The sequence below is a fragment of the Diabrotica virgifera genome, chromosome 7, assembly GCF_917563875.1.
Source record: "Diabrotica virgifera virgifera chromosome 7, PGI_DIABVI_V3a".
Taxonomy (NCBI): domain Eukaryota; kingdom Metazoa; phylum Arthropoda; class Insecta; order Coleoptera; family Chrysomelidae; genus Diabrotica; species Diabrotica virgifera.
The window spans coordinates 30,277,995-30,302,069 of record NC_065449.1 but is presented as its reverse complement, the minus strand read 5'-3'; the positions used below and the strand labels follow the sequence as shown (position 1 = coordinate 30,302,069).

Sequence of the window (24,075 nt, the reverse complement as noted above, 5' to 3'; positions counted from 1 at the left end):
TTTCCGCCCAAACAGATCTACAATAAACGCTATATTCATCATGCGACGATTAGTTGAAAAATCAATTGAATTCGACCAGCCCATGTTCACATGCTTTGTAGATCTGAAACAGGCATTCGACAGCTTACGATTGAAGAACGTGCTCACTATTCTTGAAAAGAAAAACATAAGTCAAAAATATAGAAACATAATCAAAGAGCTCAATAGGTCTAACAAAACAAGAATAAGAACCACACACGGGCTCACGGAAGAAATCAAAATTAATGTAGGCATTAGACAAGGGGACAGCCTCAGTCCATACCTATTTAATTTAATAATGGTGAAGTTATAGCTAATGTTAACAAAATGAATCAGGGATAAAAAATGGGTAACCGAACCATGAGAATACTTTGCTACGCGGATGATGTAATCTTAATAGCCGAAAACGAAGATGACTTAAAACGCCTACTACAAAAATTTAAAATAACCGCCAAAAAGTGTAACCTGACACTATCAACAGAGAAAACCCAATCGATGGTAATATCCAAGAACCCAATTAGATGCAAAGTAGTATTGGACGACCATATAATCGAACAGGTAATGGATTGTAGATACTTGGGTGTGGAAATATCTAGACAGGCATCTGTGGCAAGAAACAAAACAGCAGACAACGAAAGCAGAATATCTGGTTTCCTGAGGGATATAATCTGGCGGAATAAATATATGAGCACCGAAAGCTAAGTCCGCATTTATAAGACATATGTGTTAGACCTGTACTGATATACGCGTTAGACCTGTACTGATATACGCAGCTGAGACAAGGGCCGAGACAACAAAGACCAAACAAATAATGAGAACAACAGAGATAAAAATACTAAGATCCATAAGAGGTACCACACTCAGAGATAGAATACGAAACGAAGACACATTGAGAGAGCTAGGCATTCAAGACTTAGTGAGATGGACAACAGCACGACGACGCATGTGGAGAGACCACGTAGATCGGATGGACCCTGAACGTATAGCGAAATGGGCAAAGACACAGAAGCCCAACACCAAGCGACGCATAGGAAGACAAAAAAAAACGATGGTACGATAGCTGGAGCTCCGGATCGCATCAGAGACTGTAACAGAAGAAACAGGATATAGTTCTATTAAAAGAAGAAGAAGAAGGTCTTCGAGAAATTCTCAAAGAAAAGACTCGTAAATGCTCACTTCTAGATGCTCACAATTCGAACAGGACTCCCAATTTGGATACCCTTACACAAAATGTATTGAGCGCCATCTGCATCTTTTTCTTCTGGTTCATAATACTATCGAACATCGGTAATTGTCAAATTTTTCTCTGTCTTAAGTCATTTTTTCTATTAAAAATCTTAATACTAATGTGTGTTAAGTTCTCTGCAATGCTATTCCTCAATTTTTTTAACCGGCTCAACTTAGCACTTAGCCCGTAGTTTACTCTGCTTTCTAACCTAAAATATTTGGTAAAAAACTCAAGCAATGAACTACAAGAAGACTAAGGAAAAAGATGGATGGAAGAAACTCACCTCTATAGTAACATTAAAAAGGCTTAAGAAAAACAACAAATAATTTTCTACTTGATATTTTTATATTAACTTATTAATTACATTACAAAAGAAAGATTAACAATTTTAAGCAGTTTCAACTAGCATATCAAAGTTTTCATTAAGTTGCTCATACGCTTGATTTGCTATTAAGTAAAGTTGACCTTCAGGAAGACTAGATGGTTCTTGTTTCAGGATTTGAGCCGCTTGCCCCAAAGTCTCAACGCATTTTCTCAACTCCTGTTTGAATACATCTTTTGTGATGACATTGTTTTGATACTGGTGTCTTGCAAGAATCATTTGTGGACCGTGTAACTCGTAGAGAATGACACCTACAAAAAAATTTAGATCAGTAAATGTTTTCACGGTCAATCTTTAGTTTTTTATTTGTTCGAAAGTTCTACAAAAGTTATATACAGATGATAAGTTGATACACAATATATAAAAACCGATAACATCGACAAAAACTGGGAAAACCTAAAAGTAACATAATTAACACTGCGACAAATTCACTTCGAAAAAGAAAAGTAACGAATGCTAACATATCAAAAAAGAAAACCCCATGGTTTAGAGAGCAAGTGAAGATAAAATGTGAAGAAAAGAAAAAGTCTTTATAATACAGATCATAACAAACACAACAGGCATAGAGCCACTATAAACGAATCAGAGATGAAACGAATACTTCAGTCAGAAAAATAAAAATGGAATACTGGCAGAGCTTCTCAAAGTTCTCAAGTGAAGACAAACGAAGAAATAGACATTAAGGAGGGAGAGGTAAAGGAAGCACTAAGGAAATTAAATAATAGAATATCACTATTAGAGGGCCGAATACCGAATAAACTCCTAAAGTACGGAAGACCAGATCTGATCAAACAACTATTAAAACTAATTAAAAAAAATAATAGAACAAAATAGAATATCACAAGAATGGAGATCAAGCATCAATACCTTTCTTCGAAAAGGAGACAAATTATACCCGGAAAATTACAGAGGAATTAATATATTAAACACAACACCAAAATTAACAAGCAGCGTGATAACAAACAAATTGAATGAAATTATAAAACTAGCAGAAGTATAACAAGATTTTAGGTTGGAAAGATCTATATCGACGCTATGGGACAAGTGCAAGAGAAATCATTAGAATACAACAAATCGACATATTTATGTTTCGTGGACCTTAAGGACAAAGGACGTTATCCACTTATTGTACGCGTGAGAGTTACCTTTAAGAATAAACAAAACGATCGAAAATATCTTAGAAGAAGAACTAACTGACCCAGTAAGCTATAATAAACACCAGATTTAGAATGCAGTGTTAGTCTTACGGCGCGCATGGATGCCGCTCATATCGTCGGCACAGTGATATGTGCGTGTATACAACCGTAGGCAATTGTTGTGTGCGCGTATATTCCAGTGCTATGATTCTTAAATCCGGTCCTAATGCACCGCTCGGTCAAATCCGGCAACGTGGTCGGTCGTTCTCCGGTAAGAAATACATTGCCCTATGCTACCTGCACTGCATTCTAACTGTGGCTTCTATTTTAGTAATGGGATAATGCAGGGGAATTCCCTGAGTCCTCTAATGTTCAACCCGATCATGAATGAAATAATAAAAAAAGTAAGAACTAAAAACGGATACCAAATGGAAGAAAAAAATCTACAGGTCATAGCTAGAGGGTCAGATAAAAGAACAAGTGATGGAGTTTAAATATCTAGGCATCTTACTATCCAGTAACGGAAAGCTTAAAACAGAAGTGGAAGATCAAGTGCATAGAGCAAAAAGAGCCGCAGGTTGCTGCATGAAACCATATGGAGAAATAAAAATACCGGGAAAGAAATGAAAAACAAAATTTACAAAGCAGCCATCGGACGAATAATGACATACGGGAGAAATGGGACATGACATAGAGAAGCCAAAATAATGCTAGAAATAGCAGAAATAAAAACCCTTAAAAAATCGATGGTAAGACACCATGGGACAGAGCTAGAAGTGCAAATATACGACGGAGATGCAGGGTGGAGAGCATTACGAACTGAGCAAGATACAGAAGAGTACAATGGAACGACCACACAAGCCGAATGACAACAAAAAATAGAGTAGTAAAGACAGCGAGAGGGATGATCCCCAATAGGAAGACGATCACTGGAAAAAGCACGAAAACGATGGAACGACAACTACTGGAGGCACATTGAAAAATACAGAGTGATGTCTACACAAAAAGAAGAAGAAGGAAAAGAAGTTGATGTAACTATATTAAAAGTTTAGCTTACCTCTTATTCTCGAATTCCCTGGTTCTATTACATCGAGAACTTCTAAGAGTTGCTGGCAATGCTCCATTTTACGTTCTAAAATAATATCTGGCAAATCATCCAAAGTGTATCCTTCGGCTTTTCCATATAATTGGACTAATCCACTTCTTAGTATTGTCATATATGAATTTTTAGGATGCAATACACATTTGTACTTTTTGTATAAGGTTTCCCTTTGTTGGATTCCTGAAACCACAAACATCAAAATCGTAATCAATTTTCATAAGAGTTTAGCTAATTCAGACTTTTAGAAGGCAAAAACACTTAGAAACATCTTATGGCCTAGCGGTTGAATAATATTCGTATCCAGGCATTTATTTTGAGCGAGTGTCAACATAGTCATGTCGGCCAAAGTGATTGCCAACATCCGCAAAGGATAGGCATCGTCTATCTGTCTAAAGAGCCTAAATTGTCCACTGCTACACCTAGACATCCCTTTTTTAATACTCTTTATCTTGTGACCTTTTTATCCAATTTCCAGTAATTCTCTTTATATCATCGGTGGATCTGCTGGGTGGCCTGCCTCTGTACCCTTCTTGTTTCGGACGCCATTCCACTATGTTTCTTGTAAACTGCTCATCCGTCGGTCTACCAATATATCAGAACCAATTAAAAGTTAGCATATCAATTAAAAAGTTAGCAAAATAAGCCAACAAATAACAAAGCAACAAATATAGATGTTTATAAACTAAAAGATCATAGTCTACTTACCTTCTGGTCCAAATATATATTCTACAGTATCTAAATCTGCTTGGATGGCTGCAAAAACCTTTCTTACAGCTATTGCACTTGTTTTAAATTCACAAAGAGTGCATTTCCATTCACATTTGTCATCTAAAAGAAATTGTATTCATTTTTATCTGCCGTTTTTTTATGGAACCTAGCGATTTTGTGTTTTTTTTATACTAATACTTTTTAATTTGATTATTTATTTTTGAATTTATTTTGAGTCCAAATAAGACTTGACTGTCTTTCACTGTTTTTCGGTATCTATTATCCCTCTTCTTCCTAATATAACAAACATATGTATTCTGTGTACTCTGTTATCGGAAAATAGGATAAGGGCTGAAAGGAATTCATTTGAATAGTGTGGTGAGACTTGCTTTGATGTATGGCGGTGGAGTGTGGCCTGTAAAGAATATTCAGGAAAAGAGGATGGAGGTAGCTAAAATAAAAATGTTATGGTGGATGTTGGGTAACACTAGAAAGATCAGGATCAGGAACGACTTGATTAGAAAAAAAGCCGGGGTGACTACAGTCTTAAAAATATTCAAAAACAAAGACTGCACTGCTGTGGTCACGTTAGAAGTAAAAATAAAAACTATATACGACAAAGGATAGAGCTGTTAGAAGTTGATGAAAGGAGAGGTAGAGGAAAACCGAGGATAAGATAGGAGGACTGTGTGGCAGAGGACTTGAAAGGAAAAGGTTTGGGTGAAGAAGACACAATGAATAAAAATTATATAGGGTGAGATAGATAACTGGCCTATTAGAAATATCTAGAGAACTAAAGGCAACAGAATCATGAAAATTGGAATAAAGAGGTTTTGAAAGATGATCTATTAAATGAAAATAATTTCATCTCTTTACAACTTCCGGTTATACCGGAAGTTGCTTATAACTTCATTTTTTTAAATGGGATACCCTGTATATTCTTACATTTTTGGATTCTCCTCAATATCTTCTTTCTTAAAATATGAGGTTTTGTAATATTATACAGGATATTTTAAGAGATATTTACGTTTTTTTAATAATTTCGTAGCAACATTCACACCCTGTAGAACTGTAATAGTTTGACATTAAAAACTCTGCTTACGTTTAAGTGATTTTTAATATCTATACTATTTATACAGTATCATTAGTATAGCTAATTTTGAAATTTTAGTATACAGGGTTGGTCGAAACTTGGAATGAATATTTTTTGAGTTTTATTAAATGGGACACCCTGTATTTTAGTATTGTAATGAAATGATATTTCGTGGTACTTTTTTATTTTATTTTAAGTATTCCCTATACCCAACTGCTTTAATTTAACCTAATTAAAAATACTCATTCCGAGTTTTGACCAACCCTGTATACTAAAAGTAAAAATTTAGCTATACTAATGATTCTTAACAATAGTAGACATATTAAAAATCATTTAAAAAAAACGAAGTCCCATTAAAAAAAAACAAAGTTATAAGCAGATGAAAATATTTTCATTAAGAGGAATCAGTAGCGATCAACAGGTAGCAAAAACGCGTTCCAAGATTGCAGCTGTAATTTTGAATATTTTTTCGAGATATTTGGCACACGTATTCGTAATATAATAAAGAATGGCGGTACAGAGCCCAATTTGAAAAATGTATTAATATGTGGAAATTACTCTGTAATTAAATATAACGATATACAACGATATATATAAATAATATTAAAAAAACGAGCCTGTACCGACATTAAGAACAACAAAAAAATACACTTTCTTCAAATAAACTTTTTTATCCGATGCCTAGATTTTGTGTCACTTTGGAACTACTAAAATTTTTTATTTCATTAGTAGTTCCAAAATGACACAAAATCTAAGCATCGGATAAAAAAGTTTATTTGAAGAAAGTGTATTTTTTTGTTCTTCTTAATGGCGGTACAGGCTCGTTTTTTTAATATTGTATTTAATTACAGAGTAATTTTCACATATTAATATATTTTTCAAATTGGGCTCTGTACCGCCATTCTTTATTATATTACGAATACATCTACGAATATATCTACGAATACGTGTGCCAAATATCTCGAAAAAATATTCAAAATTACAGCCGCAATCTTGGAACGCGTTTTCGCTACCTGTTGATCGCTACTGTTTCACCTTAAACAGATGACTCTTCAAAATCCCTTAATTCAAATTTTTATGATTCTGTTGCCTTTAGTTCTCGAGATATTTTTAATGGACCCTTTATTTGAGTCACCCTGTATATGGCGTGACGAGGAAGAACAAGGAATAGAGAACCCCGACAAGAGAAAAGCTGAGGAAGAAGAAGATCAACCGTCATTAACGTAATGTTTTAAATTTAGTAAGGGTCTCAATCATAATTAATGGATAAAGACTGTATGATTTGTACTCACTTCTAAATGTAAGTCAAACCGGTAATAACTGTATGTTTTCAAAAAATTGATAGTGTGTAAAATTTTTTGATTAAAACCAGCTAAGTACTTTCGGCAATAACACATGCCATCATCGGAACTTCCTAGAAAGAACAGCAAGTTAAGCGAATTTCTTATACACGAACTTACTTTTATGCAAGAACTTACGTCTTACAGGTTATAAATGCCTCAAGGAAGAGTACATTGTGGAAATGCAACATATTAAAAATCTTTTTTGAAATTTTTTCAAAACATACACCTGTTGCCGGTTTGACCTAAATCATAATGAAGCTCAGATATCCATAAAAAGCTCTTAAAATGATTTATTAAAAATTTTTCACAATGAAGATTGCTAATTTTTTTGGATAGAATGATTACATCAATGAATAATATCTAATGCGTTGTTACAATATTTCCTAGCTGGTGTGAATAACCAATTACTGTGAACCCTTCATGGAAAAACAAAAATAAAATCTCTTTGACTCACCTAATGGATCAGTTGACATGATTATTCCATTATCGCATTTCTGACATTTAAGTGTGCTACTGTGAGTACCTAATTCTGATTTATCGGAACACCTCTCACAAGTACAATCAAAGAATTTGCTTTCTCTTAAAAACTCTCTTCGAACCAACGTGGGCCATAAGGAATACGTGTAACTGCTATGTAACTCTTTTCCTGAAGGCACATCCACTGCTGCTCTCACCGTGACACTAAAATCAGCAAAATTTTGTTGAAAATAAAACAAAGAAAAAGGTTTAGAGAAAATGAATAGCACCATACTTATTCATCCTTAATCCTTATATACATATCCTTATACATCTTACGATAAGGATAATTAAAGACATTGACACAAAGAACAAAACCAGAATAAAAGTCGAGAATGAACTAACATCGGAAGTAGAAATCAACTCTGGAATCCAACAAGGGGAGAGCTTGAGCCCATTGCTTTTTAATTTAGTAATGGACAAAATCATAGAAGATATTAAAAGTACAGGAAAAGGGATATAAGATGGCAGAGAAACAAATAAAAATCCTCTGTTATGCTGACGACGTAATCTAAATCTCCGATAACGAGGATAACTTATAGCGAATGGCACAGACTTTCCATACAGTGGCGAAGAACTACAGCATGAAAATATCAACAGCTAAGACCAAATCCCTGTTAGTGTCAAGGGAACCCGTAAGATTCAAAATAGTAATTAACAACGAACTAATTGAATAAGTCTCGAGATTCGAATATCTGGAAGTCGAAATATGTAGTTATGGGGATATTAAAGAGAGCGTCCGAAAGCAAGCAAATAAAGCCAATTACGTGTCAGGATGTCTGAGGGATGTCATTTGGAGAAATAAAGATATGAGACTGGAAGGGAAAGTACGCATATACAAATCATGTGTAACACCGATCATGACGTACGCAATAGAAACAAGATGTGACACAGCAGAAAGCAAGAAAATATTAAGAACATCAGAAATGAGAACGTTGAGGTCAATAACTGGGAAAAAACTGAGAGACAGAATACCGAATGCAGAATAAGAGATCTCTGTAATATAAAAGACATAGTACGGTGGGGAAGACAGAGAAAACGAGAGTGGAATCAGCTTGTGACAAGAATGGACAGCGAGAGAATAGCCCGTATAGTCAGAGATTCAAAGCCAACAGGCAAGAGACCAATAGGAAGGTCCTTTACAAGGTGGCGAGATAGCTGGCAGTCAACATCACAGTTACGAATACAAGCTCAAAATCGGTTAAGAGCAAGAGACCTAATATAAGAAGAAGAGAAGAAGAAGTACTTATTTATCTTACCTGAAATCATCAAAAGCTCCAGATCCTTTACCATCAACAGCATGATGAATATTTGATATACAATTGTGCGACATTATTGCCAGCTTAGGAAACAGACACCTTACAGCACTGCCTTCCGGTGTTCTAGCCTCAAATGCATTTATATCTAATATTCCACATACTGTATGTATCAATTCTTCAGAAAACCTATCCTGTTTACAAACTGATCGTAGATATTCAACTACATTGTGTTGATTGAATTCCCAAATTGGTTTCTGTTTTCTGATATCATTATGAGGTTCCATATGTTGGATCTCCTCTTCCCATCGTTTTGGATCTTTCTCTTTGGACAACAGAACTCTAAAATAGAGAGAGAGAGACATACTTTATTGATACAATGTACCAAAAGGCCATCGACCGAAGTCTTTTAGCCAACTCTAAAATATTTTATACTTAAATACTTTATTTTTGATAATATACTATCAAGTATAGTCAAGGTAATATACAGGGTGTAACAAAAATACAGGTCATAAATTAAAGTACATATTCTGGGACCAAAAATAGTTCGAATGAACCTAACTTACCTTAATACAAATATGCACATAAAATAAGTTACAGCCCTTTGAAGTTACAAAATGAAAATCGATTTTCTCGAATATATCGAAAACTATTACAGATTTTTTATTGAAAATAGACATGTGGCATTCTTATAGCAGGAACATCTTAAAGAAAAATTATAGAAAAATTTGTGCACTCCCTAAAAATTGTATGGGGTTTTGTTCCCTTAAACCCCCTCAAACTTTTGTGTACGTGCCAGTTAAATTCAATATTTTCAAAACTTTTTTGTTTCTTAGTATTTTTTCAATAAGGCAGTTTTTATCGAGATGCGGCTTTTTTTTAATATGTTTACATACAAAATTTATGGGAGATTTGTGCCTTTAAACCCCCCAAATGTTTGTGTACGTTCCAATTAAACTATTACTGCGGTACCATTAGTTAAACGCAGTGTTTTTAAAACTTTTTGCCTGTTTGTATTTTTTCGATAAGGCACTTTTTATCGAGATGTGGTTTCTTTTTTAATATGGTTCAAAATATACCTAAACATGTAAATCATAAATAAATTTTCATATTATTACAAAGTGTCCACAATCGTACTTAACCACAAAGTGGTTACAAAGTGTCCACAAATATGTGGTGGATTGGACAAATATTCAAAATATCTCGATAAAAACTGACTTTTCGAAAAAGTACTAAGAGGTAAAAAAAGTTCTTAAAATATTGTGTTTAACTAATGGTACTACAATAATGATTAAACTGGAACGTACACAAAGGTTTTTGGGGTTTAAAGGAACAAAACCCCCATAAAATTTTTAAGGGGTGTCCAAATTCACTATAATTTTTTCTTAAGATACTACTGCCATAAGAATGCCACATGTTCATTTTCAATAAAAAATTTCTAATAGTTTTCGATATATTGTAAAAAATCGATTTTTATTTTGTAACTTCAAAGGGCTATAACTTTTTTTATGTGCATATTTTTATACTAAGGTAAGTTAGGTTCAATCAAACTATTTTTGGTCCCAGAATATGTGATTAAATTTATGACCTGTATTTTTGTTACACCCTGTATATTGTAGAACGCTTTAAATGCAGCTACATTTGATTCCATCTTATCTTATCTTTTTTACAACCGACCGGAAGTATGTGCGAAGAGTTTTAGTTGGGAAGCAGTTCGTTAGTGAGTGTATAGAATGTTGTTTCCTGAAACTTATCTATTTTGAATAGTGATGTGGTGATCAGTGCGATAATGCGATTGAAAATATTGCGTACGATAACAACACTGAATGTCAGTGTATCGGTGTGAATGCTATCATCACAGGAAGCAAAATGATTACAAATTTTCAAGACCTATAGATGACTCACTTATAAAACCAGAATATACGATTGCTACAGAAGCAATGAAATAAAAAGAAACAAAGAAATTGGAAACAACAGGTCGAAATCTGAACTGCTGTGATACAACTCTTCAAAATTGAAAAAAGAAAATGGGATTTAAATTTAAAACAATGAGTGACCGTCAAGCTGTTATGGAAAGCCAAAGAATAGTCAACAGACGTAATATAACGGTACCTAGAAAAAATTACTAAAAATATATAATAAATTAGGTGAATTTACTATTTATACCAAACTTGGTACGATATCAATGATAGAGTTAAGCAAGTAAAACTCAGTAAGTCGAACTTTTTGTTTATTCTGATATTTTTTTGTATTTTTTGTTTATTAGTATTATAAGAAGATGGGGAAGGAATGCGGAAGTCATAAAAGCCATACAAACGAGAAAACTGGGATGTCTAGGCCACATAATGAGAGGGAAAAAGTACTCCCTGCTAAGGCTCATAATCCAAGGAAAAAGCTCGGGAAAGAGAAATGTGGGACGTAAGAGGATTTCCTGGATGCGAAATTTAAGAGAATGGTACGGTTGCAGTTCGATACAATTGTTCAGAGCTGCAGCCAACAAAGCTAAGATTGTTGTGATGGTAGCCAACCTTGATAGGAGACAGTAGTGTAAGAAGAAGAAGAAGTATTATATGAGAAGAAAAGAAAATGCAACATTGTTGATGACAGATAATATAAAATACTCTACTGTTCTCTATTTGCCATTTTTAGAAACGAACTCTATTCTGACTTATGAGTTTTTTCACCAAGCCTACGTTGTATTATTATTTTCTTATAGTAGTTCTAGTAAACGTGTAGAAGTATAAAGAATAAAAGGAAGCAATAAAGAGAAGAGAAATAACTTACCTTAATGGTGTAATACATTCATACTGAAGGCAGATTTCAGACGGGTCATCTACCAGTTGAAATTTCACTTTAGCTTTGGAAAATACTTCACATTCGAAATCTTTATGGACTGGTTTATTTTCACATTCAGGTGAGCATACTGGCCAGGAACATTTAGAACATAAATTTTGGCTTTCTAAATAGGTGTAGCACCCCAAACAAATGCATGGGCTGTCTATAAAATAAATTAGATTATAATGTTGGTAACCCTTTAAGTAATGAAGATAAAATTACTACAATTTTCATAATACTATTAGCGTTCTATTAGTCTAGTCGCAACATAGGGGGTCCCGTGGGAAATTCTGGCTTGTCGTGATGTAATGGTTGTATTATAGGTTTTTTGGGTCGCTAAATCCAATGGAAGTGGTTTGGAAGCCCAAATATGGTGCGTTTAATTATTATTAACAAATTATGGTAAAATTAGGTATTTTTCAGGTATTATTAGAAGCCCTGTAAAGAAATTGATAGTGTTAAGGTCTTCTCTGGTGTATTTTTGTTCGCTGAATCGAACGCGACTAGTCGCGATTACTTAAAATATATTCTTATTTTGTTAATAACAAAATAATTGTTTATTCACCGAAAAGCTCAAAATATTGCGCTATCTACAGCAAGTTTGTAGTCTTTTTCATAGTATTTTTATAAGCTAAATCGATTTCCACTATAGACCAGGGCGCATCTGTAAAAATATTAGTACATTTGGACGTTGAGAGGTGACTCAAATTTTTTTGCATAAATTGCTTGAAAATAACTCAAATAATAATATTTGAGTTATCCTCCCTCTCAAAAAGGTCCGGAACATTGTTTAAATAATCAAAATGTCAAAAAATGAAGGAAAAATTCGATTTTTTTCTTCGTTTTTTGATTATAACTTTAAAAGTATTCATTTCCGAGAAAAGTTGTACTGACATAAAAGTTGTATAATTAAATTTCCTACAATATAGAATTGGTTAAAAATTTAAAAAATAGTCACCCTTGTTGCAAAATAGCAATAATTGCGAAAAAACCATACAAAAACAAGTATTGGCATTTTACGTTTTTCAACCATTTATGCTACACTTAGGACCTTCATATTTCACCCAAAAAAACTTTATGATACAGTAAAACAATACTGTAAATTTCATTAAGCTCGGCTTAATAGATTTTGCAAAATAAATTTTGCAATCCAGCTTTCGCAAAAAAAAATCATTTTTTCAAAATGTTACAGGACTGAAAATAAAGAAGATATCAAGTTGAATTTTTTTTTGCTTATAGAAGTGTACTGTACCTTTCATTTGCAATTTGCAAAACTAAAATCAATTAACTACCACGGCGTCAGGAATTTTTTTAAAATAAACATTAATTATTGGTGCTACGCGCAGGACAGCGGATAGTTTGCTCTGATTGGGCATTCCAATGACCTTTGATTATGATTGATAGATATTAATTTTTATTACATTTCGATATAAATAAATAAATTTGTTTATTGCAAAATAAAAAGACATACTCTATCCTTTGAAATAGCACTTTTTTTAGCAAAAACTTTCTTTCTTCATATATTTTAACTTAGAAAATAAAAGTTTATTATTTTTAAACATATTCAATTGTTTAAACAATATTTCACAAACAATAATAAAATTAGTTTGATTTTTGTGGAATTAAAATTTTAAAATACAACAAAATATAGAGTAAGAAAATAATATATTAGATAAAGATTGGAAGAAATTTTGGTGGAAATCAACTTGTGTGAATCGAACACCGCTGTCCTGCGCGTAGCACCAAAAATTAATGTTTATTTAAAAAAATTTCCTGACGCCGTGGTTATTAATCGATTTTAATTTTGCAAATTGAAAATGAAAAGTACAGTATACTTCTATAAGCAAAAGACAGTTCAACTTGCTATCAGCTTTATTTTCAGTCCTGAAACATTAAAAAAATGATTTTTTTTTGCGAAAGCTGGATTGCAAAATTGATTTTGCAAAATCTATTAAACAATCTTAATGAAATTTACAGTGTTGTGTTACTATATCATAAAGTTTTTCTGGGTAAAATATGAAGGTCCTAAGTGTAGCATAAATGGTTGAAAAACGTAAAATGCGAATACTTGTTTTTGTATAGATTTTTTCGCAATTTTTGCTATTTTGCAACAAGGGTGACTATTTTTTAAATTGTTAACCAATTCTATATGGTAGAAAATTTAATTACGCAACGTTTATGTCAGTACAACTTTTCTCAAAAATGAATAGTTTTAAAGTTATAATCAAAAAACCAATAAAAAAATCGAATTTTTCCTTCATATTTTGACATTTTGATTATTTAAACAATGTTCCGAACCATTTTGGGTGGGAGGATAACTCAAATATTATTATTTGAGTTATTTTCAAGCAATTTCTGCAAAAAAATTTGAGTCACCTCTAAACGTCCATCTCAAAACAGATGCGCCCTGGACTACTAGTCGTGATAGCTTAAACCACGTTCCGACTTTGTTATTAATAAATTATTGCAAAAATAACGGTTTATAGTACGTTTACTCACGATTTTGCTCTAAATTTTAAAAAACCACTTGGATTGACATGACATTTGGCATACACGTAGCTAACATGTCAAAAAAGCAAGTGATATTGTGTCGATGTGTGCTTTTATCCTGGGGGTGAATTTCATCCCCTTTTCGGGGTTGAGAAAAGAAACCTTTAAAAGAAGTCCGGAAGTGGATAAACTGATTGATTAATTCTAAGCATCGTTTGTTCTATTCACTAAGTCAATACTTTTCGAATTACATATTTGCGAGTGGATATGTTCATTTTTCAACAAAAAAAAAAACACGTTTTTGGTGATTTTATAATCACTTTCGAACTGATGAGACTTACAGATTATATAAATACAACATAAGTAAAGCAACTTGTGAAACGGCAACGATTAATTTCATTTGAGATACTAATTAGAGGGTGATTTTCCCGTTTTTTATCAAAAAAAGGGACCAACTTTATTTTGAGCGTAACTTGCTTATTTTTGATACTAGATACTTTTTTAAAAAACAAGAATAAAGTTTTTTTAAAAGCTTTAAAAAAGTTGTAAGTGAGTTTTCCTCAAAAAGTGCTTCATTTTTGGGTTATTTTATGTTTAAATATTCGATTTGGAATTTGACGAATATGAACCTGCTGTTCATTAGCTACAACTCCGCTTCTACTGGGTCTACAGACCTCACACATACACCATTTTTTTCACTTTTTTATATGTAGTCTAAATTTTTGCTAAGAATTTTTTTTTAAATACATACCTACTTTTTGAGTTATTTGGGAAAAACCGTCTAAAAACGTAGGTTTTTTGTTGAAAAATGAACATATTCACTCGCAAATAACTCAAAAATTATTGACTTAGTGAAAAAACTGGATAGAACAAAAGTTGCTTAGAATTAACCAGTTTATCCACTTTCGGACTTATTTTAAAGGTTTCTTTTTTCGCCCTCTAAAAGGGGTGAAAATCACCCCCAGGGTAAAAGCACACATCGGCAGAATATCACTTGTTTGGTTTGACATGTTAGCTACGTGTATGCCAAATTTCATGTCAATCCAAGTGGTTTTTTATAATTTAGATCAAAAACCGCGAGTAAACGTACTATAGACCGTTATTTTTGCAATAATTTATTATTAACAAAGTCGGAACGTGGTTTAAACTATCACGACTAGTGGCAGTCGATTTAGCGTATAAAAATACTATGGAAAAGCCTACAAACTTGTTGTATGTAGATAGCGCATTATTTCGAGCTTTTCGGAAAATAAACAATTATTTTGTTATTAACAAAATAAGAACATATTTTAAGTAATGGCGACTAGTCACATTCGATTCAGCGTCCAAAAATTCACCAGAGAAGACATTAACGCTATCAATTTATTTACAGGGCTTCTAATAATTCCTGAAAAATACCTAATTTTACCATAATTTGTTAATAACAATTAAACGCACCATAATTGGGCTTCCAGGCCACTTCCATTGGATCCAGCGACCCAAAAAACCTATAATACCACCATCAAATCACGGCGAGCTAGAATTTCCCACGGGACCTCCTATGTTGCGACTAAACTATATGAGATTATAAGTGAATGCGAACAAATTCAAATTATCACAAATAGTGATAAAAGTCTGTATTTATAATATTGTTCACAACTTACTATATTATTAAGTTAATGTATAGGATAACGTAATAGTTAACAAAATATTACAAAGGAAGCCGATAGCAAGACGAACGTATAAAAGCTGAGTGTCCATTACCAAATATTCAGAATTAATATCCGATATTAAACAGTATATTTTTATCACCCCGTACATCACACGAGCCAATTTGTTTTCATATTTAAACATGTGCGGAATATTTCATTTGTTTAATTGTTGCAATTTATAAACAATATTTTGGCAATGGACGTAATTTTAGCTGACTAATTAAAAACCTTTGTTATTTTTGGCGTGTGGGCTAGGACCTAGTTCATGTTGCCAACAAGAGATAATACATTTTAGAATCATTCTCAAGAATCAATTCAACCAGGCAAGATGTGCCTTTACCTTCATTCCTTCATACATTCAATATGTAGAATCAAATAGAGTCTTCAACAAAATCGCGTACAAGTCATATCAGTACTCAATCGTTCTCCCGGGGTAACTACCCTAGTGGCTGTCGTTACAAATAAATTCTCTAAAGTGCTATTGGTGTTTCAATAATCTGAAGAGCATCCTCCACTGAGCCACGAAGATTAGACACTGAGTTATACTTGGAAAAGCCCCATCGAATGCCTATTTTGGAATATATTTATAAGAAATTTGGTATAACTTCATTGTAACAATCGGATTAAAGTTTACCAAACCTCATTTTTTCATTTTTTGAAAGGAACAACTTTCGTTTTGATGAAATTAAAAAATATCTCTAACAGTTCAAGAGATGTAATTATTTAAACAATTGCTAATAACAAATTATCTGTTAGTTTTCAGCATAGTATTCTCGAAAAAATCTCTACTCACCAAAAAACTTAACCGAGGGGGCATAAAATTGCATACTCAACCCTTCCCCCGTCGGCCCCTAGACGATTGTTATATTATGTCTTTACACACATGTCCAAAAGTTTGTAATATGTGCAAATAATATATCTACGCCTATGGTGGTTTCAAAACTGTTGTTGATATTCATTCTAGAGCGTCTTCAAATGAAAATGATAAAAAAATTGAAACGTTTTTGTATCATTTTAGTCATATTCAACTGATTAGCGTATTTACACATTATTTCAGTCTTTGTTTAAATTTGAATTGAACCATTTAAAAATGCCTAGAAACGTGATATTTCATTTTGACAGATCTAGAGTAATTGCTTTGTGACAACAGGGCTTTATTCAAAGAGATATCGCAAGTATTGTTGATGTTACTCATAGTGCTGTATCGAAAATTTAAAAAAAATCCAAGGTACAAATGACGTGAAGGATCGACGCAGAAGCGGTAGAAGTCGATGTACAACAGCAGCACGAGACCGGCAGATAACATTAATAGCTCGAAGAAATCGTCTGGAATCTACAACTGGTATATATCAAAAGAAATTTGTAGACTTCAAGGACTGAATGTTTCACAGCAAACAGTAACACACAGACCAAATGCGGTAAATTTGTATATAGAAGACCCTTACATATTCCTAAACTAACCTACCAACACAAAATAGTAAAGTTACAATGGGTTAGAGAAATGGTGCATCATGGTCCTAACTGGAATAACGTGATGTTCTTTGACGAATCAAAAATTGGTTTGGTTTCTGATTCGCGAAGAACACTGGTTTGGAGGTCCCCAGGACGATAAGTCCGACTATAAACAGCCCAACCGCGTGTCCCATTTGAAGGTGGCAGTATTAATTATGATTGGGGGTGGTATTATGACTGGTACACGGGCGCCACTGCTGGTTCTGGAGAGAAGAGTCACTGGTGCTGTGTACATCGAGAAAGTTTTAAATCCTGTCGTGCGTCTATTCCAAGGGGCAGTAGGTGATAGATTTGTGTTTATGCATGACAACACGCCTCCTCATCAAACAGCAGCAGTACAACATTTTCTAGAAGAAGAAGAAATATCTACATTACAGTGGCCCTCGAATTTTCCCGACATGGACGTCATTGAACATGCTTGGGACATTCTCAAAACACGCATCAAGAAAAGAAACAATCCCCCTATTACACTTCGAGGACTAATAGATGCTGCTCGTGAAGAATGGGAGAGAATTACGCAAGCTCAGCTCGACCAGTTAATCGACAGCATGCCAAATCGCCTACAGGGATGCATGCAGGCCAATGGAGGAAATACTGATTATTAGTTTTATTAAAAATTATTTTTTTTCTATACCAATTTATTTTTAAATGTAAGCTGTACATTGTAAGTTTTTTACACCAAGAGATTAAATCATTTTTTTGTATATTGTTCATCTGGTTTTAAGATTTATTTAGTATTGATGATAATTGAAACAAAATGATGTTTAACTATTCAGAAGAGTTTATATATAAAAATCAATAAAAATATGAAATACTCCAATATTCCAAACTTTTGGACATTTGTGTATTTATAAATTTACCTGATTTAGGACCGTACGTAAAAGGTTTTTCCGAGAAAATGACATCTCCTACCTTTAAATTCTTTTTGGCCACTGCATACCTTCCAAGTTTTTCATTTTTCTTAATTTCAAATAAATCCTGTAAATAAGGAATTGTTAAACTTGTAACACAAGCCTTAAAAGTAATTTAGTAATTCGCGATAGAATTGTAAATTTAAGTATTTACTTGCGTTTTGGATTTAAATGAGATCAATACCAAAAACGTCATATTAGTATTAAAATAATTAAAATACTATGTCTAATTTTATATTATTGTTTGTGTAAATAGATCTTGGAGAAAGTGTACTTAAAACCGTTCTATTTTCAGCTGACCACTAATTTAGAACAAATTGCTGACCTTCGTTATGTGAAGTGGCAAGCCGCGACCTACCCCAATTGTAAACACGTTAGAAGTTCGTATTCAAAGTGAAAAGTAATACTGACTTGTCTTTTTTTTGGTGAAAATGTTAATCTCAACTTCAGTTGGACCAGAGCGCTGGAAGCCAAATAATGCCACATGGCGATCCTTGTCAGTCAGCATATATGCAGACGACGTGGACATTATATCAAGAACCAGTGCGAGAACTGCAAAAATCCTAACCGATCTAGTAGCAGCAGCAGCAAAACGAATGGGGTCACATAGAAATCAAAATAAACCCAAACTCATGGCGACTATCACAAACACAAGAGATGGAAATGTTGACGCAGATCTTATCATCAATGTCCAAAACTACGAAACTGTCAAAGAGTTCATATATCTAGGGACATCGGTTAACCCCAATAATAACACATCTGAGGAAATAAAAAGGCGAATAATAATTGCAAACAGGTGTTATCATGGTCTATCGAAGTATTATACTTACCTAACAAACGTCTGTTTTAAAAAACTCGTACAAGGCTGTATAGAACATTGATAGTCCCCGTTCTACATATGGATCAGAGGCATGGACGCTAACTAAAACAGATGAATCCGCTCTATCGGTTTTTGAAAGAAAGATATTCGGAGCGGTCTGTGAGAACGGAATATGGAGGCGTAGATATAACTTTGAACTACAGAATATCTACAAGCATACGTTTGGTGGAAAAGATATTATCACCGTTATTAAGCGAAACCAGGGCAGGTCCTGCAGTGGGCAGGACATGTAGCCCGGGCCCCTGAATCGAACATGATGAAATAGATTCTAGCAGCTCAACCCGTGGGAATGAGAAGACGGGGTAGACCAAAGCTGAGGTGGATGGACGGGGTAACACAAGATGCCGAGAAGATCGGAGTCGGCAACTGGAAAATGCAAGCAAGGGACAGAACAGAATGGCGTAGAAAGCTTGAGAAGGTCGAGGCCCTCTAAGGGTTGTAGCACCAAGATGATGATGATGATGATGATGATGATGATGATGATGATGATGATGATGATGATGATGATGATGATCCTTGTCAGTCTTTATGAACAACGCCATATGATCAGATCCAGTGCCAGTTTAACGCTCCTTAGTAATAAAGAGCGGCAGTAGAAAATGGAAAAGAAAAAATGGAAATCTCCACCTGAAAATGGGAAACAACCAAAATAAAGGAAAAGGGAAACAGATATTCATCCTGAGTCTGAAGGAATTAGGAGTGACGTGAGTCCTCCTAAAAATCCTACAAACTGGTTCTATTCGAACATCAGGAAGAAGCAGAAATAATCTGCTTGACAATGGCGAGTTTGACCTTGGCGAAACGTCGTCAAAACAAAAATTATTCAACTCCGCAAGACATCATACCAGAACTTGACATAATTAAAGGAGTAAAAGAGGAGGTTTTTCTGCCACCAACATTGTTCAAAATATATTTTGAAAAGAGCACTCACTATTTTGAATAAGAAATGCCAAAACATGGGCATAACTTTGAATGACGATACAACTTTATATACACTATCATATCATTTGAAGACACTATCATATCAAATCATATTATATTAAAGACACTTTATATACACTATCATATCAAATTATTGTAGCACATAATATAGACGATATAGGATATATGACACGCAAAATGGTAGAGGAATATAAGAATTTGGGACTTAGAAGGATTTACAACTTGCAAGGGGTCAGAAAATTAAACACGGCTCTGAGTACAAATACCCGAGAGATGAAAATAACAAAACACTCGAAGAAGCAATATTGGACAGAAAAATATCAAAGGAAGGAAACAATATCAATGTTAAATGAATTCTTTTCAGCAGCAAAAGCAAAAGGAGTATCAATAATGGAGAAAACACATATGAGATTACCAGCAAATACATGAACGAGTAATTGAAAATAAGATGAACATTCACTCACCGGCACAAAATTCCGCCATCCAAAATTTTTGATTATGTTTGACAGTCTATAACTTTATTATTTGTACTCAGATTTTCAAGATTCTTGCATCAGTTTGTACCTATGTACATGTATTGATGTCGTTTGTTATTATTCCGGTAACAAAATTTTTTTGCTTAGATGAGATTATACGAGGTTGAATGGAAGCGTTGTTTTTTATTTTAACTTTAAAAAATTCTGTGGAAAAATTGGAGGGCTGATTTTGTTTCATTACTTCTTTCATATTATCCTGGATGTATCACTAAGGTTCTGTTTTTTGAATTATCCGAATATCTCTTTTCTTGTAAGAACTGTAAATAAAAACACTGCTTTGAAGGTTTATTTAATTAAAAATATCAAACGCACTAAAATTAATAAAATAAAACAAAATTAACAACAAAACAAAACAATTCAATAGTGCGTATGTCCAGCCCTTGCAGCAACGACTGCTCTTAATCTGTTTAACATCGAATAAAGATGTGTTATCCTTGGCTGGGGAATAGCCCGATATTCCTCTACCAGGGCCATAACTGTACCAAATTTTCTAGAGGTCTAGGATGACGGCGAATAGCTTTTTTTTAATTCATCCCATAAATTTTTGATAGGATTCAGATGTGGCATGAATGCGGGTCATTCTAATCTTTTCAATCCAACCACTATTTTATGAGTCAATCAGTGTTTTTATTTACAAAAAATGGTACAGCTCTTTCAAGAAAAGAGATATTCGTATAATTCAAAAACAAAAATTTTGTGATGCCTCCGGGATAATATGACAGGACTATGAAACAAAATCAGCTATTCCATTTTTCCACAGAATTTTTTAAGAATATACAACGCTTCCATTCATCCCTGTATAATGCTATGCATGCAAAATTTTTTAGTTATCGAAATAATACCAAATGATATCAATACATGTACCTACAAGCTGGTGCAAGAATCTTGAAAATCGGAGCACAAATAATAAAGTTATAAATTGACAAACTTAATTGACAATTTTGGCTGGCGGAATTTTGTGCCGGTGAGTGTATTTGGACAACAAACAATAAATCTTCGAGTATACGCAATGAATGACAATGCGACCATAAGGAAAAATAAAGATTTTACACTAGATAAGGCAAAGCAAAAAGAAGATAGCAGCCACATAGAATAGGAAGATGAAGATATAGTGGAACGATTCGGAGAAGAAGAAATTAGAAACAATAATGGAAGTCAGCTAATTGAAATATGTCTACAATACGATTTGGCCATAACCAACACAAAGAATTCAGTATAAAAAATACTTAGATACACATGGGAGCAACCTAATAGAAACAAAACATCATAATAATAGTAAGAAAAGCCAGCAAAATAATAATACAAGAAGTAAGAGTTAAAGAGTATACAAGATGAAAGAGTATAGATCAGGAGTGGCTGATGCGAGATCAGGTCACGTGGCTCGAATGACAGATAACAGATGTACAAAGTGGATACTGGAATGGAGACCAAGAGATGATGCCTACCGAAGCAGAGGTTGTTCACCAACACATTGGACTGGTGATCTAAAACGTTGTCATAGGAATTGGATGCGAGAGGCCCAAGATCGAAATAGATGGAAAATTATGAGAGAAATCTATGTCCAGCAGTGGACAAGCGAAGATTGAATAATGAAGAGTATACAGACAAGGGAAATATGCAAGTGACCACCGATTACTACCAGGGAAATTCATATACACTGAAAGACGACAAAAATACAATACACTCTCCTCCTGAAAGATAAGGAGATGCAAATACGAAACATAAAGTAAAGCTTCTATAACAGTTTAATATGAGAACACTATCAGAATAGGCTATAAGTAGATGAATGAAAAATGGATGGACGAAAAAGAAATGATGTCGGTTCGCTAAACTCAGACACAACTGGCTAGTGATTTTAGTAGGTAATTTTTTTGTTTTTGGCTAATTTTGCCAATATTGGCAAAATTACTAACTATTTAGTAATTATTAACTATTTAGTAATTTTTTTGCCTATTTTACCAAATTGGCAAAATTACTTACTAAAATCACTGGCAAGTTGTGTCTGAGTTTAGCGAACCGACTATATTTACAATATTTGTATTTCTGTATCAAATTTTTGAACACACTGTAGATTTAAATTTAATACGAAATATAGCAAAATGAATAATAAATAAATTAAAATTGTAAAGACTGAAATGGTTTTTGTACACACTTATGACTACTGAATGAAAGGGAGAGGATAGAGAAGCGTACTTTGAAGTGTGTAAAATATTTAATTTCTAGATGAGCGCTTTCGGCTTATAAAGTCATCTTCAGAGCTGTGGTCAATAATTTCAAAATACCACTATGAAGAGAGCAGCATGCCAACGTTCGTTTCAGATGGTAACATTTTTTGTGTTTTTTGTGAGAGTCTTTTGTGCCTGTATTAGATGTTTTCAATGTAACAACAATTCCACAACAGACAACAGTATTTTTTTCCAAACGTCGAACAAAGTTTTTTCGATTAATAAAAAACTGAATAAGAAAAAGTTTTTTTCTATCTCACATGAGATCCCTCTCTCTTCATAGTAGTATTTTGAAATTATTGACCATAGCTCTGATGATGGCTGTATAAGCCGAAACCGCTCAGCTGGAAATAAAATATTTTACACACTTCAAAATAAAAAATCACAACACAAATCAAAACAAATCAAGATGTTTTGCTGAAGATGGGGAAGGAATGCGAAGTCATAAAAACCATGCAAACGAGAAAACTGGAATATATAGGCCACGTAATGAGAGGAGAAAAGTAATCTCTGCTAAGACTCATAATTCAAGGAAAAATCTCGGGAAAGAGAAATGTGGGACGTAGGAGGATTACCTGGTTGCGAAATTTAAGGGAGTGGTATGGGTGCAGTTCAATACAGTTGTTCAGAGCTGCAGCCAACAAAGTTAAAATTGCTGTGATGGTAGCCAACCTCCGATAGAAGACGGTACTGCAAGAAGAAACACTTTAAAATACTTACGCTTCTCTCCCTGTCATTCAGAAATAAATTAAATACGTACTAAAGAGTCATGCCTGATTTAAGAAGAAGAAGAAGAAATTAAATACGTAGGCTTGAGTAAAAAGTCACTTACCTCCTGTACCATTCTAGAATTATTCAGTCACTGAAAGATAATAGTGTAGTAAAAATACTGAACAACACCTGTCTACAATTTTCTAATCACTGAGAACAATCTTGGCTTAAAGTCAAATTTATATCCACCAATTTATATTTAGGACCTAGTTTTCGCACATTGGAACCAGGAACGTCAATCGAGAAACTTCTCGCATCATCTTAAGTTTTTCTAGCGTACCTAAGTGTGTTTACCAATAAAACACAAAACAAATATTACTTAAACTTACTTTGTAAATAACTTTTTATTTATAGCATTCTAATAATAAATATAAACTTATATTACGAAAGTTTTAGAAAAGGGATTTCTGATTTTAAGAAAAGATTTCTCATAAATGATTGATTGATGTAAAAATAATTTATACAGGGTGATAAATTGACTAGTGCATCATTGGAAACAG

General features: G+C 33.5%; 1 protein-coding gene across 1 annotated transcript; it reads right to left on the bottom strand.

Annotated features, from left to right (window-relative positions):
- Positions 1-1,569: 1,569 nt before the first annotated feature.
- On the bottom strand, positions 1,570-23,783 carry LOC114328062 (SET domain-containing protein SmydA-8-like). The gene is made up of 8 exons (XM_050656314.1): positions 23,637-23,783; positions 18,171-18,288; positions 11,567-11,780; positions 8,786-9,124; positions 7,465-7,691; positions 4,572-4,694; positions 3,822-4,046; positions 1,570-1,879 (listed from the first exon to the last, which is right to left on the bottom strand). The coding sequence occupies exons 1-8, from the start codon at positions 23,646-23,648 to the stop codon at positions 1,635-1,637; spliced, it is 1,503 nt and encodes a 500-aa protein (XP_050512271.1). The 5' UTR covers positions 23,649-23,783; the 3' UTR covers positions 1,570-1,634.
- Between the last annotated feature and the right edge of the window lie 292 nt (positions 23,784-24,075).

What these genes read in the sequence shown, in the direction of transcription:
- LOC114328062 (XM_050656314.1), bottom strand. An exon ending in TACGTACGGTCCTAAATCAG is followed by an intron (nt 11,781 to 18,170) that starts GTAAATTTATAA and finishes TTTATTTTATAG; the next exon opens with ACAGCCCATGCATTTGTTTG. An exon ending in GAATGTATTACACCATTAAG is followed by an intron (nt 9,125 to 11,566) that starts GTAAGTTATTTC and finishes TCTCTATTTTAG; the next exon opens with AGTTCTGTTGTCCAAAGAGA.